We start from the raw sequence: 23,808 nt of genomic DNA on the forward strand, positions 1-23,808 counted from the left end.
AATGATCTATAAGTGTCCAGAAGCTCTCGCAGGTAAGCTCATTTAGAAAATAGGGAAAAAATCAGCATAAAAATCAATAAAAGAAGCAAAGCATTTGAAAAGCAAAGAGAGGAAGCGTCCACACTCACGAAAGGGGCGGAGAAAATAAGTATAAATACTTATTTAATAAAAGCTCACAAAATACCACTAATAAAAGCCCGGTTAGAATAATGTATTTCCCACAAATCACTACCTCTGTTTTTGTCTCTGTCACTGCAGGACCAACGTGGATCGAGAAGTCAGCGCTCTCAGGAGGCCGACAATTTTGTTGAAGAAAGAAGTGGAAGAAGAAAATACAACCGTGACGAGTTTGGGAAAGATTTTACTGTGAAAGCTTCCCTAAAAATGCATCAGGTCATCCACACCGCAGAGAGACCGTTCAGCTGTGGAGACTGTGGAAAGTCTTTTACCACGTCTGGAAGCTTAAAAACACACCAACTAATCCACACCGGAGAGAGACTGTTCAGCTGTGGAGACTGTGGAGAGTCTTTTACCCACTCTGGAAGCTTAAAAACACACCAACTCATCCACACTGGAGAGAGACCGTTCAGCTGTGACGAGTGTGGAAAGTCTTTTACGCAGTCTGGAAATTTAAAAACACACAAACTCATCCACAGTGGAGAGAGACCGTTCAGCTGTGATGAGTGTGGAAAGTCTTTTACCCACTCTGGAAGCTTAAAAACACACCAACTCATCCACACCGGAGAGAGACCATTCAGCTGTGGAGACTGTGGAAAGTCTTTTACCACGTCTGGAAGCTTAAAAACACACAAACTCATCCACACTGGAGAGAGACCGTTCAGCTGTGATGAGTGTGGAAAGTCTTTTACCCACTCTGGAAGCTTAAAAACACACCAACTCATCCACACCGGAGAGAGATCATTCAGCTGTGGAGACTGTGGAAAGTCTTTTATCCACTCTGGAAGCTTAAAAACACACAAACTCATCCACACTGGAGAGAGACCGTTCAGCTGTGACGAGTGTGGAAAGTTTTTTACCACGTCTGGAAGCTTAAAATCACATCAACTCATCCACAGTGGAGTTAAAGCGTACACCTGTGATCAGTGTGGCAGAGCTTTTACTCACAGTAACAGCTTACAGAATCATCTAGTTACCCACTCTGGAATTAAGGCGTACAGCTGTGACATTTGTCGAAAAACTTTCAGCCGGATAGGGAGCCGAAACATTCACCTACGCATTCACACCAGACATGATGTGTACAGCTGTGATCAGTGTGGTAAACAGTTTACCACAAACACAGAGTTACGACGTCACATGTTTACCCACACTGAGGAACGACCTTATAAATGTGACCTGTGTGAGAAGACTTTTAAATCTCCACATTACCTGAAAGCACACCAACAGATCCACACCAGAAAGACTCTACAAGTGCAGTTACTGTGAGGTATGTATTTATATTTTTATCTTGTCAGCCCGACTGTTTGAAACAACTCTGCTCATCAAAGTGTGTTAGCATGTTAGCAATTCTACTGCATGGAAAGGCAGCTCTGAATGATTATTCAGACTCTAATCACAGGTTTTTAGGGATAGTGTTGGAGAATTGTGTTATTGTTTTTGTAGCATTAAACTAGTATTACTTTAATGTTTTTACTCTTATCGTTTTTATAGCACATTAAATTGAGCTGAGTGCGATAATGTAAACAGTAAAATGTAATTGGACTTTGGCAGAGATGCTCTTTATTTCAGGTGACGTTCAGGATAAAAATGTCAAGGACTGACTTACACTGTCTTTGTGTTTTTGTTTAGAAGCAGAGCGACACAGATGGATCAAGTTCTCAACCCTGTCATCGCTGTGGGAAAGACTTTTGTTGTGACCTTTGTGGAAAGACTTTAAGTCATTGAAGGACTCTGAAAATACATCAACGTAGACACACTGGAGACAATATGAACTACTGTAAAGAATGCGGGAGAGGCTTCACCACTTCAAAGGACTTCAAACAATATGAACTCCTTCACAGTGGCGTTAAAAAGCATGTCTGCGATCAGTGTGGGTCATCCTTCATCAGTGCACGTCAGCTTGAAAAGCATAAACGAGTCCACACATGAGAGAAACCATACAAGTGCAGACACTGTGAGAAAACCTTTTCACAATCATGTGATCATACTAAGCATGAACGCAGACACATGAAAGAGAACTTCATCACGGCGCCCCCCGTATGCGGCAGCCTGTTACAGCAGCTCTGCTCGTTCTGAGTTTCTTTCTTTCTGATTGTGGCAGGATGAAGGTTATCCCTCGGTCCAACCCACTTTCAGCCTGGCGCATTAGGGGGCGCTAGTATAAATAGTGGCCATTTGAGTGTCCCTGGATCGCTTACCTGTGACCCCCTTTTTGGTCACCTGACTTCCTGTTGGTGTTGCTGAGCTTAGTTGCGGGTTACTTTTCTGAAGCCTCCATCGCAGCTGGTCGTAGCTGTAGAAGCCTCCTCTGAGCCATTCTGCTTACGTTTTATGACACGGCTTACTTGGTATGTAATCAACTTCTGTAACGCTCTCTGCCTTCTGTTGTTCTTTTATAGTAATTATTTATTATGCTTTGCAGGAAGTGTGGGCCTGAGTTTTGCGCCAAGCTACGTGAACTGAAGTGCTGCTGCTTTGCTTGCTTTGCTGTGATCCTTTGCTTTGTTTTACTTTACTTTTACTGTCTGTTCCGGCTGCGAAGTTTCTTTACTGCTGCTGCTGCCAGCCTTTAAAGGGGACGTCGGCGTGGACAACGGCTATATGCATGCCACGCGGATCGGCCGGCGCGCATACGGATTGAATGACTGGATAATTGACTTATAGCCGTGCAGACGGCAAGTCGGAGCACTACGGCGATTCCGTTTGCTCCATATTTTAGAGTTTTACCCAGATTGTATGTTTTACTGTTGTTTGATTTGCAGTTTGGATTTTTGTTACGCCACTGGTGGGAGGCCCTTTTTCTAGCTGTAGATCACCAGTGTGGTCCTGCAGTTGGGTTGTCCCCCCCAGCGCTGTATATTAGTTTTGTTGCAATGTATTAAAATTTTCTTTGTTTCTTTTATTCAGGTGCGGAGTGCTGACGTGGAGGAGACTAGGGTGCCTTGGTGGTGGGATCTTCTGAGTATACACACCTGCCTTGTTTAATTTATTAGTGTGAGTGTGCTGCACTTGTGTCTTGGTGTATTTTCTTTTTTTTGAGTTTGTGTGTGGCATCCCTGCCCTCCACTGGTAAGCCTCAGCTCTGAATACCTTTTTTTGCATACTTTTACATTGATATTTATCACTGTGCTTTTAAATGTTGTTTTAATTAATAAATTGTCAATTTATTTTATCATTGAACCTCGTCTCTGTATTGAGTATAACAAACCTAACTGCCTTCGTAGTGATTAGTGTTACCTCCAGTATTCTCTGGGTGAAATTCCCAGGGTGGCGTTGTCTTTTTAAAACTGTGAAGAGTAATTACTTTATTTCCACCTCGTGCTGCCACAAACTTGGCGTTTGTCGACAGGATATACTCTTTTAAAAACAGAGACGTGTGTTCCTTTTTTATTTTTTTATTATCTGGTGTAACGTAAACTGTTTAAATTTATTTTGTACAGGATAAAAGCAAAGCAGCAGCTACTTTGGTGTGGGATTCCACAGCTGTGTTACAGAGATGGAGGAAGAGTTACAGGAACTCAGGGACTTGATCGCGCAGCTGAAAGCAGACAATGAGAGGCTGCGTCAGGAGAGGGCTGTTGAGTCAGGTACTGGTGCTACACCTTCTACTTCAACCGCATCATCTGTTAACCCCCCAACTGCTAGTGTCTCTGTAGCAGAGAGACTAGTTTTTGTGCCCCGTGACAGAAAATGCCCTATGTTTAGAGGAAAATCAGGTATAGGGTTGAATGAATGGTTGGAAGAAATAGAAGCTTGTGCTAGGGCACGTCATTTGTCTGTGGCTGATAAAGCATTTTTCCTGTTTGACCACCTGGAAGGGGAAGCACGTGAGGAGATCAAATATCGCTCTAGTGCAGAGAGGACTGATCCCGCTAAGATAATCACTATATTGCAAGAACTTTATGGCTGTTCAGACTCCTATGTAGCATTGCAGGAAGCTTTCTTCTCTAGAAAACAGCAGGAAGGTGAGACACTGCAAGAGTTTTCTCTCGCTCTTTTGGGTCTTATGGAAAAAGTTAAATCAAGTGCCCCCAATGGCATGCCCAATGCTGATGTTTTATTAAGAGATCAATTTGTTGAACAGGTCTTAGACAGTACCTTGCGGCGGGAGTTAAAGCAGCTAGTAAGGAGGCAGCCAACACTGACATTGCTGGAGATTAGAGGGGAAGCTATTAGGTGGGAACGTGAAGGGTTGCCTAGTGGCGTTAGACATAGAAGCAGTTCTGTTCCTTCTGTCTATGGGATTCAGTATGGGGTCCATAGCGGTCCTTCAGGAATAGCCCAGCCCACCCATTTGTCTGAGATGAGTGAGATGAAGGAATTGTTAAAGCGCCAGCAGGAGCAACTTAATCAGCTCACTCAGAGCATTGCTCAATTGCAGGGCCCCCATCGAATGTCTCGCTCAGGACGGAGCGATTCCATTATATGCCGACGTTGTCAGCAACCTGGACATTTTGCTCGGGAGTGTGATGGGGAACGTGTTCCTCGTTCCCGGCCTCCTTCGCAGGCCCCTCTGCATAATCGCAGGCACTCTCCTTTAAATACGGCTTCGGAAAACTAGCACCCTCCGTATTGCCGAGCCACAGTTCGGGTGGGGTGTCTATTGGCTCAAGGGTTGTTTCTAATGGTCCAGAGGCAGTCTCCAAATTAATTTCATCCTGTCCGCATATAGATGTGGACATGGGCGGTATAAAGGTACCTTGTTTGGTTGATACGGGGTCCATGGTCTCTACCATTACTGAAAGCTTTTTCCGCCAGCATTTTGAGTCCTGGGGTCAAGAGCGTCTCCAAGCTTGTCATTGGTTGCAGCTTAAAGCGGCTAATGGTTTGTCCATTCCCTACCTTGGCTATATCGAGCTAAGTGTAGAGCTCTGTGATAAGTTTCTTCCACAGTGTGGCGTGTTGATCGTTAAAGATCCTCCAGGTGCAGGACCTTCCACGGTTCCGGGTGTATTGGGGATGAATGTCATTCGGAAGTGTTACCACGAGCTTTTTGGGCAACATGGTGAAGCATTGTTTAGTTTGGGCTCTGTCACAGAGGCCCCTAAACCCCTTGTGCAGGCGCTGCAAAAGTGCCATGATGTTAGTATAAGAGCCCCACTGGATTTGTCTGGCCATGTGAGAGTGAGAGGTAAGCGAGCATGTTGCATTCCGGGCGGTGTAATGAAAATAGTGGCCGCCACCTGTTCTGAGCAATATTCAGGTGCCACCGTGTTATTTGAACCTAATGATGTTAACTTGCCTGCTGGACTTTTAGCGTCCCCTGCATTGGTTCGAGTGGTTAGAGGTACTGCATACATACCAGTTGTTAATGTAGGGACCACGGCAGTCTTGCTTCATCCCAGGACCGTTATAGGGACCCTGGAAGATGTTCATGTGGTCAGTTTGCCTGCTGGTGTGACAGAAATACCCCCTAACATAGCCACAATGGCATCTCACACTGCCACTCCTACTGTGCAGGATCAGATGGAAGGAATTGATTTGTCTAAACTGTCAGCAGAGGAACAGGGACAGGTGAGGTCTCTCCTTAACAAATACAGCTCGGTCTTTTCTGCTCATGACACTGATTTGGGTTGCACTAACTTGATCTCCCATGACATTCCGCTCTTAGATGATATCCCCGTGCGGCAGCGTTATAGGCGCATCCCCCCTTCAGAGTATGAGGTTGTGAAAGAGCATATTAATCAGTTACTAGGGGCCAAGGTGATTAGAGAGAGTAGCAGCCCCTATGCTTCTCCCATCGTGCTCGTTAAGAAAAAGGATGGCAGCCCACGCATGTGTGTTGATTATCGGCAATTGAACAACAAGACAAGGAAAGATGCATTCCCCCTGCCGCGCATTGAAGAATCCCTAGATGCGCTGACTGGTGCCCGTTGGTTTTCCACCATGGATTTAGCAAGTGGCTACAATCAGGTCCCAGTTACGGAAGAGGATAAGCCCAAGACTGCCTTCTGTACTCCTTTCGGCCTATTTGAGTGGAACCGAATGCCATTTGGGCTCTGTAATGCCCCTAGCACCTTCCAGAGACTAATGCAACGCCTTTTCGGTGATCAACAGTGCCAGTCTCTGCTTCTCTATCTTGATGACATTGTAATCTTCTCATCAACAGTACAGCAACATCTTGAGCGGCTGGATGTGGTGCTAGGTCGGCTTCAGCAGGAGGGCTTGAAAGCAAAGCTTGCCAAATGTGCCTTTTTCCAGCGGGAGGTTCGCTACTTGGGCCACGTCATCTCCGATCAGGGCGTCTCCACGGACCCTAGCAAGGTGGAAGTGGTGGCTAACTGGCAGCCTCCTAAGACTGTTTCGGAACTACGCTCCTTTCTTGGGTTTGCCAGCTATTATCGCCGTTTCGTAGAGGGTTTTGCTAAGTTGGCGGCACCTCTGCATAGGCTGGTGGCAGAGGGGGGAGGCAGAAAATCAAAGAAGAGGTCAGAGCATGGTGTAGCGGAGAACTGGACTGCAGAGTGTGCTCAAAGTTTTGAGGCATTAAAGACCAAACTGACAACAGCACCAGTGCTTGCTTATGCAGATTTCTCTTTGCCTTTTATTTTAGAAGTGGATGCCAGCCATGGCGGCCTAGGGGCAGTGCTTTCCCAGGAGCAGGGAGGTAAGGTGAGGCCAATAGCCTATGCCAGTCGGGGTTTGAGGCCTACTGAGCGCAATATGCTAAATTATAGCTCAATGAAGCTGGAGTTTTTGGCACTTAAGTGGGCCATGACTGAGAAGTTTAGAGAGTACTTGTTGGGCCACAAGTGTATTGTTTACACCGACAACAATCCTCTTAGTCACTTGTCTTCTGCTAAACTTGGGGCTACTGAACAGCGCTGGGCAGCTCAGCTCGCTTCGTTTGACTTCGACTTAAAGTACAGGTCAGGAAGGAGTAATACGAATGCAGACGCTTTATCTCGCCAGCATCCACCCGATCTTCAGGAAATTAAAGCCATGGTTCCTGGTACGGCCTTGCCTGAACCTCTTCAACAAGCCTTGCGGCTGGGACCAGCTGAGGTATCCCAAGCTGCCATTACAGTTTTGCCCCATCTCACTACTCCTGATCTTCATACCCTCCAACAGGTCGACCCAGTGATAAAGGAGATCCTGGTGTTCTGGAGACGGAAGCAGCGACCCAGCTTTGAGGAGCGACAGCAGCTTTCCCCACCTGCTCTGGTGCTGCTACGACAATGGGATCGTCTGATTGAAAGGGATGGAGTTCTGTATCGTCAGGTTCATCGCCCTGATGGTGCCGAGGTGGTGCTTCAGCTTTTGCTGCCTAGTGCGCTAATTGAGCAGGTGCTGACTCATGTTCATCAGGAGCACGGCCATCAAGGTGTGGAAAGGACTCTAGCGCTTCTCCGCTCGCGGTGCTACTGGCCAGGTATGTCTGCTGAGGTAGCTCGCTGGTGTCAGAGATGTGAACGTTGCCAAGTTGCAAAAGACACCCAACCAGCAGCTCAAAGTTTCATGGGACATTTGTTGGCCTCTCGACCAAATGAAATCTTGGCCATTGATTACACTCTGCTCGAACCCTCCCGGAATGGGCTGGAGAACGTCTTGGTAATGACTGATGTTTTCAGCAAGTATACATTGGCTGTCCCCACTCGTGACCAATGTGCTGCTACAGTGGCCCAGGTTCTTGTAACTGAGTGGTTTTCGAAGTTTGGTGTACCTGCCCGTATTCATTCCGATCAGGGTCGTAACTTTGAAAGCTCCCTGATCCAGCAGCTCTGCAAGTTTTATGGTATTGAGAAGTCCCATACTACTCCTTATCATCCGGCTGGAAATGGTCAGTGCGAACGTTTTAATAGGACTTTGCACAATTTGTTGCGGACCCTGCCAGTATCCAGAAAAAGAGACTGGAATGTATGTTTGCCCCAGTTACTCTACTGTTATAATACCACTCCCCATCAGGCTACTGGGGAAACTCCATTCTTATTGATGTTTGGGCAAGAACCCAGGTTGCCAGTGGACTTTCTGTTGGGCAGAGTACCGGACCCCATCAGTGGAGATGTGCACGAGTGGATTCAGGAGCATCAAGCCCGGCTACAGGTTGTACATGAAGGAGCCAAGGAACGACTGCAATTGGCTGCCGACCGCAGAAAGAGGCACCATGATAAAAATGTGAAAGAGGCGCCATTGAACGACGGGCAGTTGGTGTTCCTGCGCGATTTGAGTGGAAGAGGGAGATGTAAAATCCAAGATCGATGGAAACCAGCGGTATATAGAATCCTGAAGGCACCTAAAGGAGGTGGGGCAGTATATACCATTGCACCTGCAGATGATCCTAGCAGTGTGAAGCATGTTCATCGTACCTTGCTGAAGGCTGTGGTAATGGCACCTACACCATCAGAAGGGCCTGCTCCGTGCTGTAGCCCACATGGACCAGAAATATCATCCGCAGAGCCAGAACATGACTCATCAAGTGACAGTGACCTGTTATTCCTGAGCATAGGAGCTCCTCAAGTAAATGTTTCACCATCTTACAGCCCAGTAGTGATTCCAAGTAGCTCTGAGTTGTTGCTCTCGCCCGAAGACCGGCTTTCTGCCGTTCCAGCCACTTGTACAGCTACTCCGAGTGCAGCACCAGTTCCATCTAGCTCTCTTCCTGTTCCCACTACGAGCTCTGATACAAGAACTCTGGTTGTGCGAAAAACAACCCGGTCCACGGCTGGCCAGCATTCAAACATCCATCATCTCCCAAGACCAACAGGGGAGGTGGCACAAGGGGCTGCAAATTCTATTTCTGAGCTTAGAATACATACTGTCTCTGCATTGTTTAGGCCTTGGGATTAACCTGGGTGTCTTTGTAATCCATCGTCGGGGCGACGATGCAAAAAGGAGGGGTAGATTGTGGCAGGATGAAGGTTATCCCTCGGTCCAACCCACTTTCAGCCTGGCGCATTAGGGGGCGCTAGTATAAATAGTGGCCATTTGAGTGTCCCTGGATCGCTTACCTGTGACCCCCTTTTTGGTCACCTGACTTCCTGTTGGTGTTGCTGAGCTTAGTTGCGGGTTACTTTTCTGAAGCCTCCATCGCAGCTGGTCGTAGCTGTAGAAGCCTCCTCTGAGCCATTCTGCTTACGTTTTATGACACGGCTTACTTGGTATGTAATCAACTTCTGTAACGCTCTCTGCCTTCTGTTGTTCTTTTATAGTAATTATTTATTATGCTTTGCAGGAAGTGTGGGCCTGAGTTTTGCGCCAAGCTACGTGAACTGAAGTGCTGCTGCTTTGCTTGCTTTGCTGTGATCCTTTGCTTTGTTTTACTTTACTTTTACTGTCTGTTCCGGCTGCGAAGTTTCTTTACTGCTGCTGCTGCCAGCCTTTAAAGGGGACGTCGGCGTGGACAACGGCTATATGCATGCCACGCGGATCGGCCGGCGCGCATACGGATTGAATGACTGGATAATTGACTTATAGCCGTGCAGACGGCAAGTCGGAGCACTACGGCGATTCCGTTTGCTCCATATTTTAGAGTTTTACCCAGATTGTATGTTTTACTGTTGTTTGATTTGCAGTTTGGATTTTTGTTACGCCACTGGTGGGAGGCCCTTTTTCTAGCTGTAGATCACCAGTGTGGTCCTGCAGTTGGGTTGTCCCCCCCAGCGCTGTATATTAGTTTTGTTGCAATGTATTAAAATTTTCTTTGTTTCTTTTATTCAGGTGCGGAGTGCTGACGTGGAGGAGACTAGGGTGCCTTGGTGGTGGGATCTTCTGAGTATACACACCTGCCTTGTTTAATTTATTAGTGTGAGTGTGCTGCACTTGTGTCTTGGTGTATTTTCTTTTTTTTGAGTTTGTGTGTGGCATCCCTGCCCTCCACTGGTAAGCCTCAGCTCTGAATACCTTTTTTTGCATACTTTTACATTGATATTTATCACTGTGCTTTTAAATGTTGTTTTAATTAATAAATTGTCAATTTATTTTATCATTGAACCTCGTCTCTGTATTGAGTATAACAAACCTAACTGCCTTCGTAGTGATTAGTGTTACCTCCAGTATTCTCTGGGTGAAATTCCCAGGGTGGCGTTGTCTTTTTAAAACTGTGAAGAGTAATTACTTTATTTCCACCTCGTGCTGCCACATTATTTTTTTCTTCTTGTAATTTTTTATAACTAACGTATTAGTAATTAGATAACAAATTTCCCAAGTGTGGGACTAATAAAGGTTATCTTATCTTATCTTATCTGTGAAAGAGTTTGAGTAATCTCAGTTCATACTCCAATCAGAAACGATTCCATGTTACAAAAAAACTGTTACGTCTTGATTCATGCTTTTACATTAATCTTGTAAACAGTACATTTCCATAATGACTGAAACCGGCCCAATGAATGAACAATGGGCTGTGAGGTCAATTTCTTCATCATTAATATGCAAATTCTTATGAGCATTGATCAACAACCACTGGTCAATGGCCACGAGTACCATTCACAGAGTAAAAATTTGCATAATGATTATGAAGTTTACTGTTACCAATGTTCAAAAACATTTACTAAATTATCTGCTCTGTGCAAACATCAGCATGATGCAGGACTGAAATCATTGCCATCTCTGGATCACAGTGAATCTGCAGAGACAGAAAGATCCTCTTCTGGTTTCAGGGTCAGACTTAAACCCCTGAGATCAGGCTCCACAGAGTTCAGGTGGAGTCTTCTGTAAAGATCTGATGAGGCAGCTATGAATGAAAATGTGCATCTTGTTGCATTTTAAGCTTTCTAAACTGTTCTACTGTAGTGTTTGTGTTGAGTACCTGAACACTACTCCAACAGAGGTCGATTATCTTGTTAATAATTTTACCTCCTCACTACGTACGACTCTGGATACTGTAGCTCCTGTGAAAACTAAGGTCTCAAATCAGAAGTACCTGACTCTGTGGTATAATTCTCAAACACGTAGCCTAAAGCAGATAACTCGTAAGCTGGAGAGGAAATGGCGTGTCACAAATTTAGAGGATCATCATTTAGCCTGGAGAAATAGTTTGCTGCTTTATAAGAAAGCCCTCCGCAAAGCCAGAACATCTTACTATTCGTCACTGATTGAAGAAAATAAGAACAACCCCAGGTTTCTCTTCAGCACTGTAGCCAGGCTGACAAACAGTCAGAGCTCTACTGAGCCAACAATCCCTTTAACGTTAACTAGTAATGACTTCATGAACTTCTTCACAAATAAAATTTTTATCATTAGAGAAAAAATTACCAATAATCATCCCACAGATGTAATATCATCTACAGCTACTTTTAGTACCATCGATGTTAAGTTAGACTCTTTTTCTCCAATTGATCTTTCTGAGTTAACTTCAATAATTAATTCCTCCAAACCATCAACGTGTCTTTTAGACCCCATTCCTACAAAACTGCTCAAAGAAGACCTGCCATTAATTAATTCTTCGATCTTAAATATGATCAACCTATCTCTAATAATCGGCTATGTACCACAGGCCTTCAAGGTGGCTGTAGTTAAACCTTTACTCAAAAAGCATCTCTAGACCCAGCTGTCTTAGCTAATTATAGGCCAATCTCCAACCTTCCTTTCATATCAAACATCCTTGAAAGAGTAGTTGTCAAACAGCTAACAGATCATCTGCAGAGGAATGGCTTCTTTGAAGAGTTTCAGTCAGGTTTCAGAGCTCATCACAGCACAGAAACAGCTTTAGTGAAGGTTACAAATGATCTTCTTATGGCCTCTGACAGTGGACTCATCTCTGTGCTTGTCCTGCTAGACCTCAGTGTTGCGTTTGATACTGTTGATCATAATATCCTATTAGCGCGATTAGAACATGCTGTAGGTATTACAGGTACTGTACTGCAGTGGTTTGTATCATATCTATCTAATAGACTCCAATTTGTACATTTGTAAATGGAGAGTCCTCTTCATACACTATGGTCAATTATGGTGTTCCACAGGGTTCAGTGCTAGGACCAATTCTATTTACATTATACATGCTTCCCTTAGGCAGCATCATTAGAAGACATAGCATAAATTTTCACTGCTATGCAGATGACACCCAGCTCTATCTATCCATGAAGCCAGGTAACACACACCAATTAGTTAAACTGCAGGAATGTCTTAAAGACATAAAGACCTGGATGGCCGCTAACTTTCTGCTTCTTAATTCAGATAAAACTGAGGTTATTGTACTCGGCCCTGAAAATCTTAGAAATATGGTATCTAAGCAGATTCTTACTCTGGATGGCATTACCTTGGCCTCCAGTAATGCTGTGAGGAACCTTGGAGTCATTTTTGACCAGGACATGTCCTTCAACTGCTTTCTTCCATTTGCGCAACATCTCTAAAATTAGAAATATCCTGTCTCAGAGTGATGCTGAAAAACTAGTTCATGCATTTATTACTTCCAGGCTGGACTACTGTAATTCATTATTATCAGGATGTCCTAAAAACTCGCTGAAAAGCCTTCAGCTGATCCAAAATGCTGCAGCAAGGGTACTGACAGGGACTAGGAAGAGAGAGCATATTTCTCTTGTTTTGGCTTCCCTTCATTGGCTTCCTGTTAAATCCAGAATTGAATTCAAAATCCTGCTCCTCACATACAAGGTCTTAAATAATCAGGCCCCATCTTATCTTAATGACCTTGTAGTACCATATCACCCTATTAGAGCACTTCACTCTCGCTCTGCAGGCTTACTTGTTGTTCCTAGAGCAGGGGTGCTCAATCCCAGTCCTCGAGAGCTACTGCCCTGCAGCTTTTAGATACGTCCTTGTTCCAACACACCTGAATCAAATGAATGCCTCGTTATCAGGCCTTTGCCAGACTTGATGGCATGCAGAAGAGGTAATCCAACTATTTGATTCAGCTGTGTTGGAGTAGGGATGCATCTAAAAACTGCAGGACAGTAGCTCTCGAGGACTGGGATTGGGCACCCCTGTCCTAGAGTATTTAAAAGTAGAATGGGAGGGAGAGCCTTCAGTTTTCAGGCCCCTTTTCTGTGGAACCAGCTTCCAGTTTGGATTCGGGAGACAGACACTATCTCTACTTTCAAGATGAGGCTTAAAACTTTCCTTTTTGCTAAAGCATATAGTTAGGGCTGGACCAGGTGACCCTGAATCCTCCCTTAGTTATGCTGCAATAGACGTAGGCTGCCGGGGATTCCCATGATGCATTGAGTTTTTCCTTTCCAGTCACCTTTCTCACTCACTATGTGTTAATAGACCTCTCTGCATCGAATCATATCTGTTATTAATCTCTGTCTCTCTTCCACAGCATGTCTTTCATCCTGTTTTCCTTCTCTCACCCCAACCGGTCGCAGCAGATGGCTGCCCCTCCCTGAGCCTGGTTCTGCCGGAGGTTTCTTCCTGTTAAAAGGGAGTTTTTCCTTCCCACTGTTGCCAAAGTGCTTGCTCATAGGGGGTTATATGATTGTTGGGTTTTTCTCTGTATTTATTATTGTGCGATCTACTGTACAATATAAAGCGCCTTGAGGCGACTTTTGTTGTGATTTGGCGCTATATAAATAAAATTGAATTGAATTGAATTGAATTGAATTGAGTGGTTCGCTTTGTTCCAGCAGTTTGATTAAGAAATCTGTTTCCTGTTATATTTTTATTGAATGCATTGATCCATGTGTTCTGCAGATTTTTTTTCAGCTTGTTTGTGTAATGAAATCCTGCAACAATTAAACCAAAATTTTATATGTAAAATAAAGAAATGGTTTACTGACAAAGAGTTTGAGCCGTGATGTCATTTCCTGTATATCAGAGCAACACCTGAAGTGACCAGTGTTTAAAGTCAGAGTCAAATTTTGTGTCAGCATGACCTTGTGAAAACTGCTTGGCGATGCTTCACTACGTTATCTGCTAACTGTTAGGGTGTAGAAGGACGAAACTCCCAGGGTGACCAGTGGCAGGAGCTTCCTGATGCAGAGAGTTGAGTGTGGGGGATATAAAAGAGAAGCTGAGGCATCCCAAGGTTAACTGAACTTTAATGTTTGATGTGTGTTTTGGCTCTCCTGCGCGCAGTAATTAATAGCTTGAACACAGCAGAGCTTGATATAAAGACCTGGGTGCCAACTAACTTTATGCTGCTGATTATACTTGGCCCTAAAATACCTAGAAATATGGTATCTAACCAGATACTTGCTCTGGATGGCATTACCTTGGCCTCCAGTAACACCTTGGAGTAATATTTGACCAGGACATTAAACAAATATTTAGGGCTGTGTGATGAACCAAGTTGAAAAAGCAGAAGGAGTCACAAGAAGTATTAGAAAAACAGAGTTTTCATTCATTTAACCCAAATATTATATTTACAAAAGTAATTAATGTTAAGCTCATAAAAAATGTCAAAGAAACAAAACTGAACTCAGGCAAAAAACTGCAAACTTAACAAACCAAATGACTGCACAAAGAAATATAACTGACATAAACATGAAATGGCACAGAAGGGTAAATATATTGTCTGATCAGACCACTATGACACACGAGGAGTTTTTCCTTTCCAGTCACCTTTCTCACTCACTATGTGTTAATAGACCTCTCTGCATTGAATCATATCTGTTATTAATCTCTGTCTCTCTTCCACAGCATGTCTTTATCCTGTTTTCCTTCTCCCACCCCAACCAGTCGCAGCAGATGGCCCCGCCCCTCCCTGAGCCTGGTTCTGCTGGAGGTTTCTTCCTGTTAAAAGGGAGTTTTTCCTTCTCACTGTTGCCAAAGTGCTTGCTCATAGGGGGTCATATGATTGTTGGGTTTTTCTCTGTATCTATTATTGTACGATCTACTGTACAATATAAAGCGCCTTGAGGTGACTGCTGTTGTGATTTGATATATAAATAAAATTAAATTGAATTGAAATGAAATTTAAAATGGGTGGACAGGCTGCACTCTCCCATAGACCTGTCACAGCACTGACAGCCTAGAACAGCATCATTGAAGTCTTTGTTTCTCTCCCGGAGTTATGAATCAATCCTCAAAAACTAGTCCCTTATTTCCCGAGTGGGGCAAAACTAGCATAAGCCAGAGAATAAGCAGCAGTGAAAATATCTGCAGTGACAACGTGCCAATAAACTACAGTCATACCACATGTAGGAGGACCTGCAGTCACTGTGTTTAAAGTGGGCATGAAACAGTACCTGTATTAGGTTTTATTTGAGATGTTCACATGATGTGATCATCACTCTTTTATGCAATATTAAGGTGTGATTTAACCACAAGTCTCTCCTTTTCCCAGCCCAACAGTTTACAACATAACAGGCCCGTGTGCAATCAACCCACCTTTGTCTACAACATGTCTCAAAGCCTCTGTTTGCTGCCCTGTAATCTTTGTGCCCCACAGCTTTTAACTGAACTCTGCTTGGATTTTGCCTTTTTGCTTTTTTTCCACCTCCTGACTTCTGTATTCCTTCCCTGATCTGAAAGACAAAATCAGATTCATCTAAAACTCAACACTTCAACACCGACCTGCTGGATGATTCACTAACAGCCACTCTCTTCTCTGGCCCTTCGTTACACCTTTCCAAGGTCCCCAGATCTTATGGGGAATATAAAACATCACCACTGCTGATTAAGTGTATTTCTAATTAGTTAGTTTCTAATTAGTTGAGTTAGTTTCTTAGCACGTCACTACAGCCCCCTCAGACTGTGTTTTCTGCCGTCTAAAGATAATATTGATAGTGTGTGGATTTACAGAGCTGGAGACTTTCTTTTTGCCGAGGTCATTAATCATGTCAAACCGCAGACACGCTGACAGACTGAGAAGACCGCTCGTGAAAACGACCAATCTGCGGATCCACACACGATGAACACACAGAGTGGAGTCTGTAAACAAATCTAACAGTTAACCTGCAACACAGGGTCACGTGCCTCCCTCAGTTGGGAACTCTCCTAAAATAAAGTACTGGAACGCACCGCGCGCTTTATGGCAACTTGGCTCCGCCCCCACACGTTAGTAATGTCACGTAGTGTCGGTCGTGGGTTTTGTCACACCAGCCCTCATACTTTCACAAACACAGTCGCTCTGTGTGAATCAAACCGCGGGTTCACAATGTGCATTCAAACAGCGCTCAGAGTCAGTGTGTTCATGAGGAGCAGGAACAGCAGAAACAGCTTCATCCTCCTGTAAACACGCAGAAAACCGGCCGAACGTCCCGTTAAATTAAATGTGCCAAACTTTGAAATGTTAAATGAGTCATTCCACCGAATGGTTGCCATTTTCATCCCCTGGAAATTATATTTATAAATTCTGATGAAGATTAACTGTAAAACACATTTTCTTATTAAACAAAATGTCACACATATTGATCTGATTGAAAATTTAAGATATATGTTGTGAAGGAATAATATAAGAACTGCCTTGAATACTGAAAAAAACAGTATTTATCACCTGTCCTCATTACATCTTAAAATGAAACATATTGAATACAATCCTAAAGAAATGTTGGGTTTTGTGCATTTTGTGGTGACTGCATTTCCGCTCTACGCTTTGCATAAATCTTTGAGTCTTGAATCTTGAATATTTCCATAGAAACCTATAATAATTTTGTTAAATATACACTTTAGTCATGTCCCTGGGTTTTCACCCAGTCCTGTTACACAACAGGAAGTTGCATAAGGTGAATCTTTTAAAAGCCATGCAAAGACCAAAAGTAGGTTTTCTCATTTATTTGATATTTTAACTATGGCTGAATATCAACATACAGCCCCATTACCTTAATTATATCTGAGTTGTTATTTGATTATTTTAAAAATAAAATGTTGGGGAAAATCATTAGATTGTGCTCACTGTCCTCATACTAGCAAAGATGCCATGTGGCTATATTGCAAACTGTATGCTAAAAACTCACTGCTATTACTTTCAGTCCTGTTACTCATATAAAGAGTAGACTGAGTACCAGTTACAGGAGTGAGTAGAGTCAATGGATTAAATGATTTATTAATGTGAATATTTGTTGATTTTACTCTATTTACCTGATTTTTAAGTTGTACAGTTGAAATTACTCGAGTTGTTGAGATTTATGTTCAGTTTCGTGATATAAATAAATACTGATATGAAGTCAATGCAAAGGTGGAGAAAGACACAGCATAATATCAAGGAAAAAAAAGAAACTGAACTGCACCTTGTTACCCCTCGAGACTTATTGGGACACATATATGTGCAAAATGCATGAGAATCTGGGTTGTTGTGCAGAAGCTTCACCACTTGAAAGTGATCACTGTCGATCTGGATGATCTTGTGAAAGCCATCACCCAGAAAACAAACTGCATGTACGGAGAATGTTCTGAGTGCAAGCATCTCTCTTCCCAGTCTCCATCCAGTACAATGCTTGATAATACTTGATAATACTCTTTCATTCCAGTCTCACATTAATTACATAACCCGGTCTGCTTACTTCCATTTACGTAATATTAACCGACTCCGTCCCTTCCTTACCCCTCATGCTGCTGCCATCCTTGTCCATAGTCTTATTACATCCCGTATTGATTACTGTAATTCCCTCCTATTTGGTCTCCCTAAAAGGTCCCTTCATAAACTCCAACTTCTTCAAAATTCTGCAGCTCGGATCATAACCCGTACTCCGTTAAGTGCTCATATTACCCCAGTTCTTCAGCAGCTTCACTGGTTGCCCATAGAAGCCAGGATAAATTTTAAAATCTTACTTCTTACTTACAAGTGTATCCATAAATCTGCTCCTTCATATTTGTGTGACCTGCTCCATATCACCACTGTTTCCCGCCTTCTCAGATCATCATCTGCTATTCATCTTACTGTTCCGTCCTCACACCTTATTACTATGGGGAACAGAGCTTTCAGTCGCTCTGCTCCCCGGCTCTGGAACTCTCTTCCCCCTGCACTAAGAAATATTGACTCCCTCTCCGTATTCAAGACACAGCTCAAAACACATCTGTTTAAACTGGCTTATTCGCTTTAATGCTGATTTTATCTGTTGTCACGCTCTGTTTTGTAATTTTAACTTATTTTATGTATTGTATGACTACTGTTCCTTTTATTGTGTTTTTTGTAAGGTGACCTTGGGTTTCTGAAAGGCGCCCTCAAATAAAATGTATTATTATTATTATTATTAATGCAGAGAGTCAAGTGACTTATCTCCAGCAGGCAGTAGTGGATTAGGAGCACAAGAATGACCCCAGTGGCAAAACATCCAAAGTAACAATCAAAAAAGAGACGAGGCTTGAAAGCACATGAAGACTTGATTCATGTTGACCTCTGAAAATGAGCTCTGAAAATACAGTCAGGTCCATAAATATTGGGACATCGACACAATTCTAACATTTTTGGTCCATACACCACCACAATGGATTCCAAATAAAATGAACAAGATGTGCTTTAACTGCAGACTGTCAGCTTTTATTTGAGGGTATATATGTCCAAATCAGGTGAACGGTGTTGGAATTACAACAGTTTGCAAATGTGCCTCCCACTTGTTGAGGGACCAAAAGTAATGGGACAGAATAAGAACCATAAATCAAACTTTTACTTTTTAATACTTGGTTGCAAATCTTTTACAGTCAATCACAGCGTGATGTCTGGAACACATAGACATCACCAGACGCTGGGTTTCATCCCTGGTGATGCTCTGCCAGGCCTCTACTGCAACAGTCTTCAGTTCCTGCTTGTTCTTGGGGCATTTTCCCTTCAGTTTTGTCTTCAGTAAGTGAAATGCATGCTCAATCGGATTCAGGTCAGGTGATTGACTTGGCCATTGCAAAACAGTCCACTTCTTTCCCTTCAAAACCTCTTTGGTTGCTTTTGCAGTATGCTTTGGGTCATTGTCCACCTGCACTGTGAAGCGCCGTCCAATGAGTTTTGAAGCATTTGTCTGAATATAAACAGATAATATTGCCCGAAACACTTCAGAATTCATCGTGCTGCTTTTGTCAGCAGTCACATCATCAATAAATACAAGAGAACCAGCCACACGTGCCCACGCCATGACGCTTCCACCATCATGCTTCACTGATGAGGTGGTATGCTTAGGATCATGAGCAGTTCCTTTCCTTCTCCATGCTCTTCTCTTCCCATCACTCTGGTACAAGTTGATCTTGGTCTCGTCTGTCCATAGGATGTTGTTCCAGAACTGCGACGGCTTTTTTAGATGTTATTTGGCAAACTCTAATCTGGCCTTCCTGTTTTTGGGGCTCACCAAAGGTTTACATCTTGTGGTGAACCCTCTGTATTCACACTGGTGGAGTCTTCTCTTGATTGTTGACTTTGACAGACATACACCTACCTCCTGGAGAGTGTTCTTGATCTGGCCAACTGTTGTGAATGGTGTTTTCTTCACCAGGGAAAGGATTCTTCGGTCATCCACCACAGTTGTTTTCCGTGGTCTTCCGGGTCTTTTGGTGTTGCTGAGCTCACCAGTGCGTTCCTTCTTTGTGAGAATGTTCCAAACAGTTGTTTTGGCCTCGCCTGATGTTTTTGCTCTCTGTCTGATGGGTTTGTTTTGTTTTTTCAGCCTATTGATGGCTTGCTTCACTGATAGTGACAGCTCTTTGGATCTCATCCTGGCAGTTGACAGCAACAGGTTCAAAAAGCAAACAGCACACTTGAAATGAACTGTGGACCTTTTATTTGTTCATTGTAATTGGGGTAATGAGGGAATAACACACACCTGGCCATGGAACAGCTGAGAAGCCAATTGTCCCATTACTTTTGGTCCCTTGAGAAGTGGGAGGCACATATACAAACTGTCATAATTCCTATACTGTTCACCTGATTTGGATGTAAACACCCTCAAATAAAAGCTGACAGTCTGCAGTTAAAGCACATCTTGTTCGTTTCGTTTGGGATCCATTGTGGTGGTGTATGGAGCCAAAAATGTTAGAATTGTGTCGATGTCCCAATATTTATGGACCTGACTGTATAGCACAGAGATACAAGCAGTCCACTTCAGAACATCACACCAGCACACAGATGTGCTTTATATACATACATCCTCCCATCCAACGTCCTTCTGCACAGTGTCCCCATCAAGACTTAAGGGCCCACCAGCAATCTGGCAGCACTTGTCACCAGTGCTCAATTACATGCAGAGGGCACATTCACAATCCACTTTTGCAGTGATGCTTTCAATAGAGACAGAGAGGGAATTGTTTTATGTTTTCTACTGAACTGTTCAAACTAGTATTCACTGCTGGGACATGAAACGGCGAGCCACAGAAGGGTCCACTGGATGGTGTGGGATGAACCCTCAAGAGGACAGCACAGAAATAGCACCAACTGTCTTGTCAGCAACGGGAAATTTCAGATGCTGCAGAACTGTTTACTGTGTGGCACAATTTTATATGAGTGCTTGTGTTTGTTGTATATTAGCTGCTATGACAAGTCAGATTCCCTCTGGGATTAATAAAGTCTCTTTGACTCTGAAAAGGCAGAAATGGCAATCAAGTTGTTTGAAGCAGTTGAGAAAGCAGTTCAGGAGATGGCTAAAGATGGGCCATCAGTTCCATCCACTGAGGCCACATCAGGCAGTTCTCATTTCCCAAGGAGAACTGACATACAGGGACGTCAGCTGCCAGTGCACAGCAAAACTAATTGTGACCTGTGAGTGCTTTAATGCAAAGCATTTCACATTCAATCAACAGACAGCACCTATAGCCAAAAAAGCACCAACAACCAAAACTCAGGAAACTAGGAATTACGTGGCGCTCTGCAGAAACACACAGCAACACAGGATAATGACGTGACAATGGACAGAGGAAAACACAGGGCTTTAACACACCAGAGAGTGATGAGGCAATGGGACACAGGCGGGAAACACAGCTGGGACCAATCTGACGAAATGAGACAGGGCGGAAGCAAAACTGAAGACTCTGAACCAGGACACAAGACTGTCAAAGTAAAACAGGAAACATAAGACAGGCACAGAGATGCAGACTTGACAAGGAGGCAGTGACGACAGGGGAGACCGAGAGAACATGGAGCACAGAGACAAGAGTAACTCACTGCAACATGGAGACGCACTGACTGGGCATGCACAGCAGATAGATGAACATAGGGATCGGGGACACTAGACATGACACGTGGAACATAGGGAGGCACAGAGACAAAATCTAAATCCTTGAAACTGCAAGAAAGACGAGTATAAAATAAATAACACAAAATCAGAAAGAATTCAAAAACAGAAAATACAAACCCTGGTCCTCAGACCCAGTACCTTGACCGTACATATAGGGATTTTTTTGGTCACAAATATCACTTATTTTAGCAAATAATCAACCAGTCCATCAAAAAAGACCTTTTTTGTGTGGAAAACAATGAAATTAGTTGATGCTTGCTTGCTTACATGCTTTTTTAGATGTCACATGAATTCCTGGCTTAAAAAAACTCATAAAAATGTAATAACATCTCCTGTGATTGACTAAAGCCCATTTAGAATAGTTAGATATGTATGTTACTACATTCAGTTTTAAAAACTATATAAAAAATATTATTTCATGTTGGAGATGGCACCCATTCGGTGCAATGACCCCTATAAAAAAAATAAAAGTTGAAAGCTGAAGTTAGTCTTTGTCCTTGCCAGGTCATTTGTCTCTGTCCTCTGTCATTTCCTTGTCTTTTATTATCCCTGTGCACTGTTGGATTCCTGATTTGTTCATTTGCTTAGATTCAGTGACTGTGGAAACTTTATATCCCTCATTTATAATTATCAGACTTTACATGTTATAAATAACATATTTATTGCAGATTAACTGTTAAGAATAGGGAACATATAACTGGATGAAATTCACAGTAAGTGCAGTTGTTTGCATTCTTTTTTCATTCTTTTCTTCAAACCAGCGTGGCACAGTACAGACATCTTCATGTTTACTATGAAAACACACACAGACCTGGGGACAGCCAATGGAGAGGAAGCAGGCAAGGGGGTAGGAAGGATGTTAGGAAATAAATTAGGACAAATAAAACAGAATAAATAAATACAAATACACTCACACACAGGAACAGCCAGTTGTCTGTACCAAAGATCAAACTCTATTGCCCTGATCTCTGACATGATTAAGTTTGAAACCTTTAACTGTGTTTTTATCTTTTGTTTTTTGTTTGTTTCTAAATCAGGAGTCTAAAATGTACAGTGTCTAAAATGCAAAGCCTGATCCTCACATTGTTTTATACTAATAATATTTCATCTATATCATAGATATATATATCTCAGTGCATCTGCACAGATAGCAGCAACACCGAGCCCAAAAGTATGATAGGGTCTGTAATGGAACAGCAAACAGGGTCTTTATTGGATTCCACTTGCACAGCAGGATGAATCCAGAAGACACAAGGATGACAGATTCAGGCCAGACCAGGCCTGCAACTGATCCAGATATCTAACTCTTACTATTAACAGTAAAACATATTTGCTGTCAGAGAGCCATTGGTGAAGGCTGATGTTACTTAAATCTACCAATTGTTGTACTGGGGAAGGACCAAAGCTCCATACAAACTAAAGAAGAACTTTATACAATACAAAATGAAGCTCAACATTGCAAAAATGACATTATAAAAATAAAAGAAAAACAGTTAAACAACTCCATGGTGGCAGAGCCCCTGGTGTTGATGAGGTCCGCCCCGAGTTGCTGAAGGCTCTGGACGTTGTAGGGCTGTCCTGGTTGACACGCCTCTACAATGTTGCGTGGAGATCAGGGGCAGTACCCCTGGACTGGCAGACCAGGGTGGTGGTCCCCATCTTTAAGAAGGGAGACCGGAGGGTGTGTTCCAACTACAGGGGGATCACACTCCTCAGCCTCCCTGGGAAAGTCTATGCCAGGGTGCTGGAAAGGAGAGTTCGTCCGTTAGTCGAACCTCAGATACAGGAGGAACAATGCGGTTTTCGTCCTGGTCGCGGAACACTGGACCAGCTCTTTATCCTCTCAAGGATACTTGAGGGTGCATGGGAGTTTGCCCAACCAGTCTACATGTGTTTTGTGGACTTGGAGAAGGCATTCGACCGTGTCCCTCGGGGTGTCCTGTGGGAGGTGTTGCGGGAGTATGGGGTGTGTGGCCCATTGCTACGGGCCATTCGATCCCTATACAACCGTTGCAAGAGTTTGGTTCGCATTGCCGGCAATAAGTCGCACTCATTCCCGGTGGGTGATGGGCTCCGCCAGGGCTGCCCTTTGTCACCGGTTCTGTTCATAATTTTTATGGACAGGATTTCTAGGCGCAGCCAAGTGGCGGAGGGCTTTCACTTCGGTGGCCTCAGAATCTCATCTCTGCTTTTTGCGGATGATGTGGTTCTGTTGGCTTCATCAGGTGAGGGCCTCCAGCTCGCACTGGAGCGGTTCACAGCCGAGTGTGAAGCAGCGGGAATGAGGATCAGCACCTCCAAATCTGAGGCCATGGTTCTCAGCCGGAAAAGGGTGGAGTGCCCACTCCGGGTCGGGGATGAGTTCCTGCCCCAAGTGGAGGAGTTTAAGTATCTCGGGGTCTTGTTCACGAGTGATGGGAGAAAGGAGCCGGAGATCGACAGACGGATTGGTGCTGCGGTTTGGAGTTGATCCGAAAGTAATGGTTTTGTACTACCAGGCTGCACTGGGCAGCATAGTAAGGTACGGCATATCATTGTGGTATGGCAGACAAAATCTAATCTGCTGCATGTGGTGTGGTCTACCATGAAGGTGATGGGGAGGACTGGAGACCTCTCAGGGACAGAGGGCTGTGTTAGACTGTCA

General features: G+C 43.7%; 1 protein-coding gene and 1 long non-coding RNA gene across 4 annotated transcripts; both read left to right on the forward strand.

The window, feature by feature from the left end:
* Positions 1-1,810: 1,810 nt before the first annotated feature.
* On the forward strand, positions 1,811-13,572 carry LOC135932453 (uncharacterized). 3 transcript variants are annotated; one of them, XR_010573531.1, is made up of 5 exons: positions 1,811-2,525; positions 2,600-3,171; positions 3,618-3,764; positions 9,835-9,921; positions 13,391-13,572. It is a non-coding gene; the product is annotated as an uncharacterized LOC135932453 (long non-coding RNA). The 3 variants fall into 3 exon arrangements; XR_010573530.1 differs by lacking the exon at positions 13,391-13,572 and having other exon boundaries at positions 9,835-10,249; XR_010573532.1 differs by lacking the exon at positions 13,391-13,572 and having other exon boundaries at positions 3,085-3,171; positions 9,835-10,249.
* A 2,596-nt stretch (positions 13,573-16,168) lies between these two features.
* On the forward strand, positions 16,169-18,053 carry LOC135932626 (uncharacterized). The gene is made up of 2 exons (XM_065470122.1): positions 16,169-16,242; positions 17,429-18,053. The coding sequence occupies exons 1-2, from the start codon at positions 16,169-16,171 to the stop codon at positions 18,051-18,053; spliced, it is 699 nt and encodes a 232-aa protein (XP_065326194.1).
* The last annotated feature ends 5,755 nt before the right edge of the window (positions 18,054-23,808 follow it).

The sequence above is a fragment of the Pelmatolapia mariae genome, linkage group LG3_W (genome assembly GCF_036321145.2).
Source record: "Pelmatolapia mariae isolate MD_Pm_ZW linkage group LG3_W, Pm_UMD_F_2, whole genome shotgun sequence".
In the NCBI taxonomy this organism is placed as follows: Eukaryota; Metazoa; Chordata; class Actinopteri; order Cichliformes; family Cichlidae; genus Pelmatolapia; species Pelmatolapia mariae.

Excerpts from the sequence above, each read along its gene's own strand:
- LOC135932626 (XM_065470122.1), top strand. The coding sequence starts at position 16,169 with ATGTGCATTCAAACAGCGCTCAGAGTCAGTGTGTTCATGAGGAGCAGG. Across the intron at positions 16,243-17,428 it reads AGAAACAGCTTCATCCTCCT|TCTCCATCCAGTACAATGCT; the intron begins GTAAACACGCAG and ends CTCTCTTCCCAG.